The sequence below is a fragment of the Symphodus melops genome (assembly GCF_947650265.1).
Source record: "Symphodus melops genome assembly, chromosome: 2".
NCBI lineage: Eukaryota > Metazoa > Chordata > Actinopteri > Labriformes > Labridae > Symphodus > Symphodus melops.
The window spans coordinates 27,448,242-27,458,082 of record NC_136692.1 but is presented as its reverse complement, the minus strand read 5'-3'; the positions used below and the strand labels follow the sequence as shown (position 1 = coordinate 27,458,082).

Sequence of the window (9,841 nt, the reverse complement as noted above, 5' to 3'; positions counted from 1 at the left end):
TCTGGGTGAGATTCAACAGAGCTCCTCCTTTTCTTCTTCTTATAGTTTCGTACTTTTTCCGGGATTTTTACGTTAAAGTTTAAGACGGACTGAAACCCCGGTGGAATCTCTAGGAGACATACCAGGCAGCTCTGTAGTTTTTATTCGAGGCTACTTCGGGGTGAGTAACACTGATTTATGTGACACGGTTGAAATGTGACAAATAGAGGTAAACATTAAGAAGTCCTTCTGGAGGACATCGTCAGTCTCTGTTCTGATCAACAAAGACAAGTGTCAATGCGTCATATGTTCTCCATTAACTTTAAAATGTTTACTTTGACATCAGATAAGGAGATTTATCTCAAATAATTTCGTTCTTCAGTTTGAGGAAAACAAAACGTTGTGCAGCAATGAAACAGAAGTTTAATGAAGCTGTTCGATTTAAAATCTGGTGTAGAAGAAAATACCTCTTTGAATAAGTGACAGTCTGATTGTTTGATGCTCAACAGCTCTGAACCTTCACATATCAAACTCAGTGTCTTCTTGCAAAAGCTGAGAAACATATTTTAATCCTCTATTCATCTGATTACACAACAGAGGCATAATGCACATGATATGTGTAAATCCATGGGAGTTTGGGAAACAATCTTTTTTTTTTTTTCAACATGTTTTCAAATTTGTTTTTGCGATTAATCTGTCTTTGGCCATTAGAATTATCCTATCATTACTTTTCCATACAGCACTGTGCCTATACCTGCATATACACTTATTTATCTTAATGCACCTTTTCTTTCCCTCATACCCTCTTTAAAACCTGTGCTGTGTGCGCTGTGTTTACCTGTTCTTTAACCCTACATATTCTATGTGTACCTTGCAGATACATACTTCCCCATTACTTGATGTATCGTGTGAATACCTGTGTATACCCTGTTACACCTGTGTGTACCCTGTACAGTATATCTGTGTATCCCACCTTAAAGGGATGCTTCACCCATTTACATGAAGCTGTGTATCATTAGAAACATGGTAGTAGTGTTGAATGGTCGTGAATCCAACCCTCATTTTGCCCTGAGATGAGAAAAATATGTTTTTCTTTGCTTGAAAGTTTTCTTCATGTGATGCAAAAAGCATCATATTACATCACATGAAGAAAACTTCCAGGCAAAGAAAAACACATTTTTCTCGTCTCAGGGCAAAATGAGGGCTGGACTCATGACCATTCAACACTACTACCATGTTTTTAATGATACAAAGCTTCATGCAAATGGGTGAAGTATTCCTTTAATGGCCAGAACACTCATGTAGGAAGGCACCTTGTCTATTATCTTCATGGTCTTTACCTCTAGAACTATATGTATCCTCTCTTGATCTGTACGTACCAGAATACACCCGGATATCTTCAGGAGTCTTGTGTGTACTTGTGTATATCCTGTTACACTTGTATATCCTTTCTATCTGACCTACCGGTAATGCACTCAGTCTGTACCAGTATGTACCCTACAAGACCTGTGTGTACCCTCTCTCTCTCTCAGTATAACACTTAAAGGGGACATATTATGAAATTCCACTTTTACAGTGTTATTAAACATTGATTTTAGTAACCTGAGTGTCTACCGACTAGAGATGCACCGAAACCACTTTTTTGCAAACCAAGTACAAGTACTCACGTTTGGGTACTCACCGATAATGAGTACTGTTACAAGTACTTGTTAATGCCACTGAAATGGGGACATAAGGCAGACAGACAGACAGACAGACAGACAGACAGACAGACAGACAGACAGACAGACAGACAGACAGACAGACAGACAGACAGACAGACAGACAGACAGACAGACAGACAGACACAAGCAGGCACACAGAGATAAACATAGATACTTTACCGGTGATCGAGTACAGTAGCAGACACGGTGTTTGTGATGTGATGACGGCTGGGAAAGTCATTCTGCTCCAAAACACTTCAAAGACGACGAGCTTCTTTTATTTTTACTGCACATGGGTTGTCTCTTAGCTGTCTCCTGCTGCTAGCTTTAACTCTGTGAACTGAAATATCTCCACACCGCTGACCTCTCGCTTCTCTCCTTCTACACTCTCAACTCAATAGGGGCGCACGCCCGCCGTAAAGTGGTATCGATGCCTTTGTATCCGAGTAGTTTTATGAGTACTTAAAGATGGTATCGGATGCCAAATCGTGGTATCAGTATCGAGCCATCCCTACTACCGACCTACAAAATATGAAACAAACCCATCCTGTCTTTTGTTTGTCATCTGCATAAGTGTTAAAACACCGAGAAAAATGCTCGACTTCAAAATTTCTCAACTTGTGACATCACAAGTTGTTTTTTGTTAAAAAAAATCCCCTCCTCTTCTGGTATCTCCACCCATAGACTCCATCCCAGCTTAGGTCTGTCATATTTATCACTACAGAAGAGTGGTGTCTATCGGGAAAACTCTGGGATGGCTCATTGTATTTAAAGAGACACACACCAAAACAGAGCGTTCTGAGAGAGCTTGTTTATACAGGCTCACAAACCTCCTCTGATTCTTAATACATGTTATACTTTGACCAAAGCACAGCACAGATGATTCATTTAGACCACAGGGGACTGTTTGAAAAGGTGGAAAAGGGGAATAATATCGACCCTTTAATGCAAAACACTCTCTCTATGGGTCAACAGGTCATCCACTAAGTTTCTAATGACATTGAGAAGATTTTTCACTCAAACTAAATTCTCAAACAATGTTCCTTTGCCCGCTCTGATAATTGTTGATGTGAAAAGTACATGACATAAAGCAGCATAGGGACAAATGCATGCATGAGAAATAATAAATGACCTTCTTTGTGGACCTGTAATGTACAAAATATTCCTTTTAAATTCCACATGGTCTTATCAATTCAGATAATCACAAAGCTGACCGTCCTTCCCTTACTCCGCTTCAGTCTGCACTCTTTTGGTATCCTCCCTCCACCTCCCACTTTCTGCATCTTTCTCCTCACATCTGCTTCTCATCCTGTTGCATTCCTGGCTTTCCTAAGATGATTCTGACATGTGGTTTTCATGAACTCTCTCTCTCTCCTCTCTGTTCCCCTTTTCTCTCTCACTACTTCTTTTGTACACATTTCTCAATCCCACCTTCCCTTTCCAAACAGACCCATGCATGAACACACTAAAACAACACACACACACACACACACGCACACACACACACACACACACACACACACACACACACTACTTAGAGTGCAGGATTCCCACTGTCCTCTGCCCTCTCTACGATCACATGGTGCGTCTCTGTTGGTTTTGCAGTCTATTCTTGTTCTTTATTTTCTCATACTGCTCCTCTCTCTCTCTCTCTCTCTCTCTCTCTCTCTTTCTCTCTCTCTCTCTCTTTCTCTCTCTCTCTTATGGCATTAGGGGACATACTGTACCTCTAATTGCCGTGTAGTGCTGGGCTTAAGGTGAGCACTATGGTGTTTTGGCTTCACACAGTATAGTATAATGACTAGGATACCATCTCTGCTATCAAATACACACTATTTATGTCCGACTGCTAACACTATATGTTTACACTCAGTACATACGAAAGCTATTTACACGGCAGGGTCGAAAAACATAAAAGGACACTATCACCATGTTTTCGAGGGTAAAACACTGATTCACAAAAAGGGGTGTAAATGTATCATTTCATTCAAAAGAAGTGAACCTGCGAGGCTTACATTATATCCATGGGGAGATTACCTGAGACTGCACTTTAGGAAGTGTTGTCGACCAGGGAGGCACTCTTTAATCTTGTTTTATCAATTGGAAGGGCACCTGCGAGGCCCCTGAGAGAACACTTTACCACTTTAAATTCATAATGTGACAGGACATTTGTTTGAGGGTTTTTGTAATCTAGAGTTACTGCTGTTCTAATCTCACCTCCTGTCTTTCAGCAACATGTCCTCTGAGAGGGCGGAGCCAGCAGGTGAACTAAAGTTACATCGTCTGACCACCTGGTTTGACCCTGAAACTGCTGCGGTGAGATCATGGCAGCTTTCTGTCTTTAAACCTGTATGAGTTAAGAGTCAGAATCATTTAAAACTGAGTGTTTGTGTGTGTGTTGTGTGTGTGTGTGTGTGTGTGTGTGTGTGTGTGTGTTTACAGGTAGTGACCATCCTGCTGGGGTTGTTCCAGTTGCTTCTGTCTGTCCCTCTGGGTTATGCCAGCTTCAATACACCCTCACTCTTCATCCTGCCGCTGGTTTTAGGAGTCTTTGTACGTAATTATAAACACACCGTTACCTGATGATTCTGGTACCTGTACACAAATCTTCACAAACACACTTCACATGCTGTTTAACAGGCTAAGGCTGAGGCATGCTTTCCATTTATATATACATACCGTAAACATGGGACTGTGATGTTAAGGTGGTTAGAGCAGGCCGTTCATGAATGAGGACTCTGGTGGTTGTGGGAAAAACAGAGTCTGATGGTGGTGGTTGGGCGTGACGGACTTCAGGTGGTAAAAGTGCCAAATCACCTACATGTCACGTCAGGGGGCAACACCAGTGTTAAAATAGGACTTAATATAAAGGGTGGACGTTTGAATAGGTGAAAAAATTACCACCTCTTTATTTATTGATTTTAAAATCCAGTGATGCAACAGCAAAAATGCCACTGAATGAAATATATAAACTCTGCGCTAAACTGCTGAAGGAGGGTTTATCTTATCTGCAATCTTATGTATTGTATTAACAATCATACATTTCAGTTGCAGTGTGTAAAACGTGAAGCAGCTTCACACAATCATTTCACATGTTCGAGTCTGTATTTACATCCAGAGAGACACTGCAGGCTGTAATGATGTCATTCACATTAAAGATCAAATAATAGTCTGCTGAGAGCCAGAGAACCTCGCAGTCATGAAGTGTACCACATGGACAGAGGTTATAGTCCTCAGTGGACGTGGGTTCGAATCCGACCTCAGCCCTTTGCTGCATATCTTCCCCTTCTCGCTCCTCCGAGCGTTTAGCTTTGCTATCCAATAAAGGAGACAATTATAACGTAAAGTATTGTAAAGGCAAAAGTTGCTGAGTCCTCACAGATTCAAACAATGGGTTGATTTACTTAAAAGAACAAGTGATATAAAAGGTGATGTTGTAAAATACATGCAAACAAATGTTGTCAATTGTGATATTTGAGAAGATGTCACCGAATATATTAAAGCTTTATTAAATCTGTAATGCCTGAATACTTTTTCCTCATCAGATTTTGATCTTTACAGGATGTATTACTTATTTAAATAAAATAACCCAAACACATTTTCAATAAAATACAGTTTGCATTTATGAATTTATTTATTTATATAGTGATGTTAAAGAATGAAACTGTGAGGAAATATGCATAGGTTTCATAACGTCACAAAAAAAAACTGCAGCAAGATTAATAGCAACAGTGAGTGTGTTTGCGTGTGTGTTGCAGATAGTTGCAGGAGGGTCGTTCACGGTGGCCAATGAGAGGAATCCGAGCAGACTGCTGGTATGTTCACGCAAAATAAATCTAAAGTTTAGCAACCTCTCTGTATTACTTATTCCAACAGAATAATGTTTCAGTTCATGATCGCAAGACATAACTATGGTTGTCATGGTAAAAGATGTTTAAACTGTCAAGCTATATAGATCAAATAATAACGATACCTGTTTCATCAACACAAGTCCTTGGCTACCAATATTGGGCACACTGTTTAAATTGCACAAAAACATTGGCAATATTTGAAAAATATTGTTTTAAAATGTTACAAATATTTGTGTACAATTTCAACAATTTTGCTTTCTTAGTGGAAACGCGTTTTCATTAAAATATGACCTAAGATCTGTTGCTGTTTAAGTGTTGTACTTTTTGATTCTAATTATCATGAAAATAACAGATTGTATTTTAAATTTAATCAGTATAAACAACACCCTAGGCCTTTATATTTCTCTTTAAAGTGCATAGTCCTGGATCTTTATCTCCTCCACAGCTCCGGGGCTGTGCGTGCAGTAACTTGGTCGGCCTGCTGGGGGCGACGCTGGCCTTCTGCCTTTACTGTTACAGCCTGAGCAAAGTCCAAAACAGCACCCCCTGCCCCGCCTACAACCCTGACATGCACTATCGCTCAGAGCAAAAGTGTCCTGGAGACGTGCTGGCAGTGAGTGAGAAAAAGAAAACATTGACTATACAGTATATAAAGATGGACGACCAGACTCAGAATCCTCCTTTTTTTCAACAGAAATCAAAACCCTACACATACAAGCTAATGTCAGAGCTTCAGAGTAGATGTTTCACCCCTTCCTCTGAACAAACACACTGTTGATATCCTGCTTGAGCAATGTTTGGAAAAGAGGGACAAGCTTTTTTTAAAGCTTCAGCCCTTTTTTGACACCATGAAAAGTTCAAAGGTCCCTCAAGTAGGTACAGACACTTACAGTTACAGAGAGTTCAGTGATTCATGTGTTAGTGTTTGTTACGTTTTCTCTTACTGTGCCTCATCTACTCTAACTGGTTCACAGAGCGCAGCAGGACCCTCATTTGTCAACACAGATGTTAGGTGTCAGACTGACTTACAGCCAATAAGCAGGGGAGCTACACATGTTTTGGCTTCACTTTCAGGGAAATGTCATGTTGAACATCTTTTCAGACAGTCTAAGGAGCAAAGTGCACAAAAAAGTTTATTAAGTTTTTATTGATTGTGTTTTGCTGTTTCCCACAGGCTTACAGCTGGAGTCTGATCCTGCTGCTACTGCTCTACACCATAGGAGCTGTGCTGATGCACTCCCTCCTGTCCGTGTCTGCTCTCAAAGCACTGAAAAAAGACTAACACACACAAGCACACATTTAAATATATACATACTTTATGTACCATTAAAAACCCTGTTATTCTCTAACAACATAAATGTCTGTTTTAATGATCTCTGTTCACATTATATATGAACAGAGATCATACATCACATATCACATATATCACATTCGGGAACAGAATGAGTGGGGGAAAGTCACATAGACTGTAACACTGTAGTGACATCTAGTGGTGAACTTGTAAACCTGGTTGTCTCTGTTCCCTGTCCCCCAAGCCTGCAGGAGAACTAATCAATAGTATGTGTAGCAGGCTGAAACTTTTTGTGACAAAGCATTTACAACATGAATAGCTCATTTCTCTCTTCGTGATAACTGTTTATGTTAACCAATGCACCCCCCCCCCCCCCCCCCCCATTCGACAAGATCAATTCTTTTGAAATCTATTTTTCAATGACATTTTTGTTTACTTCATATTTGCATTAAATGTATGTACATACTGCACATGCAATGTAAACTAAATTTGAAATTGCTATTGGCCCATTCCACTATAACAGCTGGCCCCATTATGACTGAACATCTGGCTAATATTACTTAAACAACTGGTCCTTTATACCTGTACAGCTGACCCTTAAGACATTGGTGGGGAATTGTTTGAGAACACACTTGACAAAGCTTCAGAGGGATTAAAACACTGTGATTTTTTTTTAATAAATTGGTGATACTTTGCAAAAGTAGTGCGCAAGATGTTTTTTTTATTTTCAGCCTGTACATTTAGCCCAATTTACCCGAACAGATCCTTTTAACCTGAACCCATTTTACCTGCACAGCTATTTTATTAAATCTGTAAAACTGGACAATTTAACATGAACTATTTTTGACTAAACAGCTGGCCCTTTTTGAACATTGTGAAGAAGCTCAGAAGTGGACAAATATACTCTAGTTCTCATACTTCCAAAACAACTTTATTTTTTCAACATTTTATACTTTTGTACATATTCAAGATACTGGTGAACGGGTTAAAAAATACCTTTTAACTAAAACTGGCCTATTTCAAATTTTAACTTTGTAAATATAGCTTACTGTTCTTGGTGTTGATTTAAAATATATCTGCGTGAAGAAATTGTCCAATATCCGGTGTCCAGGACCTACATTTATGTTGCCATGGGGCGGCTGTAGATAAGAGTTGTCTCTCAACTGGAAGGTCGAGGGTTTGATCCCAATCTCATGCAACAACATGTCCGTATATATATATATATTTTTTTTTTATTATTTATTTATTTATTATTATTCTTTCTGAAAATTCGTAATATGCGCGAAAATGCCTCGTACTCATCACGCAGAGTGACCAAGCAGTAAAAATGATTTTCAGGTTCTTTCACACCTTGAGAAAAACTAACAGGGAAAAGTGAACATTTTCACCTGTCATTTATAGAAGAGCTGTAGAATTATCCCGATCGCTTCCAGGTGTATTTCATGTCAGTGCTCGAGTTTGATACACTGATCTCTAAACTGCAACCACGCATTAAAAATTAGACCAATTTCTGCAAAGCATATGATCCTGAACAGCAGCTGGTATTGTGTTTAAAGTAGGGACACAGACAGCCGGACAGGGGTCGTTGCTCTGAAAGTTATTATGATGGAAGAATGTTTCGGAGTCTGTGTGCAAACATGATCGACAATAACATGGGGTCGCATTTATTTTTTAAAGTGCATCAATTTGGGACGAAAATAACGGACTCAGTTTGCATTGGCCTTTAAGCACGCATTGCTCTCTCTGCTTCGTCGGCAGCGTATGAATGGGACTTTAGTTACTTGTGATGGTTTCTTTACAGAGCAACCTGCCATCAGAATGTGTGGGTGTGACATGCAGTGCATTAAGTAGTCAGAAGACTAGAACACAACTATAAAAGCTCAAGTCCATTTACCATATCAAACAGGAATAAATATCGTTTGATTAGTATGGTGTCAACGTTTAAAATCCTGGTGTGGTGACAGTGAGCTAAATGTCTGACAACCAGACTCCTGTTTGTCAACCCAGGCTAAGCTAGGCCCCGTTCAGTCTATATATAAGCCAGGTCTGTGACCAAACAGAGGCCCTTTATGATCTCCGGGTGTGACTCAGCGCTCCTGCTCTCCATACAAAGCTGCAGTGAGCTCAGAAACTACAGATTTGGCCTCTCACAGGACTCACTGCGGCACCCTGACAGCCGCAGACGGAACATAGCCGTCACATAGGGGTTTCCCTTACATCAGCTGAGACCAGGACCGTACCATTATCACACCATGTAGGGGACAACAGTGGGAGCACGTAGAGAAGACTTCTTTCCTTTTTTTAAATTAAATATTAATTTATTTTATAAATGTTTAATTACAAAAATAAAGAAAAAAAACCTAATAATTGTGATGTTATATAATAAGAACAGATAATAAATATATATATATAGGATAAGAAACAGTCCTAAAAATTGATTCAAGTCTGTACTTAATTAATATTTAGAAATATAGTCCGCACGCCAGAAGCTGAGGGACCTCAAGACACAGCTGATCATTTTTCAAAAATTGTTATTTAAATGGAGCTACTTCTGGGGTGTGGACTATTTCTTTCTACCTTTGGATGTTTTTTTGTTCAGCACCCAATACTTAAGTTTTCAGATGTATGTGCTGTTTTAATATTTTTCGTAAAGACTTAATTAGACTGGTTAATACACATTGACCGGGTTTAACTGAACATTGACTGAATTGAAGTGACGTAATTAAACCTATATTTAATTAAATTATGCATTTCAAATATACCAATAATGTTTAGAGGAATATGTTTAATTAATTGCTTGATAAAATATACCTAAAATATACAAAGAGATTTAAATGCTACATCTCTCAAAGCTGGAATGAAACACATTTCCAGGTAGAGTTTTTTATACAAACATGTCCACATAGAGTTTAAACTACCTTAGATCAAGAATGTACTGTCATAAAGTTAAATTAAATAGTATTTTAATTAAGAGTAAAATAAGTGTTTTCTGTGTAAATACTCTGCTTTCGAAGTAT

General features: G+C 39.0%; 1 protein-coding gene across 1 annotated transcript; it reads left to right on the top strand.

Annotated features, from left to right (window-relative positions):
• Window positions 1–14: 14 nt before the first annotated feature.
• On the top strand, window positions 15–7,525 carry LOC306820538 (uncharacterized protein). Its single transcript, XM_079338414.1, has 6 exons — window positions 15–160; window positions 3,914–3,998; window positions 4,125–4,235; window positions 5,441–5,497; window positions 5,979–6,146; window positions 6,708–7,525. The coding sequence occupies exons 2-6, from the start codon at window positions 3,918–3,920 to the stop codon at window positions 6,813–6,815; spliced, it is 525 nt and encodes a 174-aa protein (XP_079194540.1). The 5' UTR covers window positions 15–160; window positions 3,914–3,917; the 3' UTR covers window positions 6,816–7,525.
• Window positions 7,526–9,841: the final 2,316 nt, after the last annotated feature.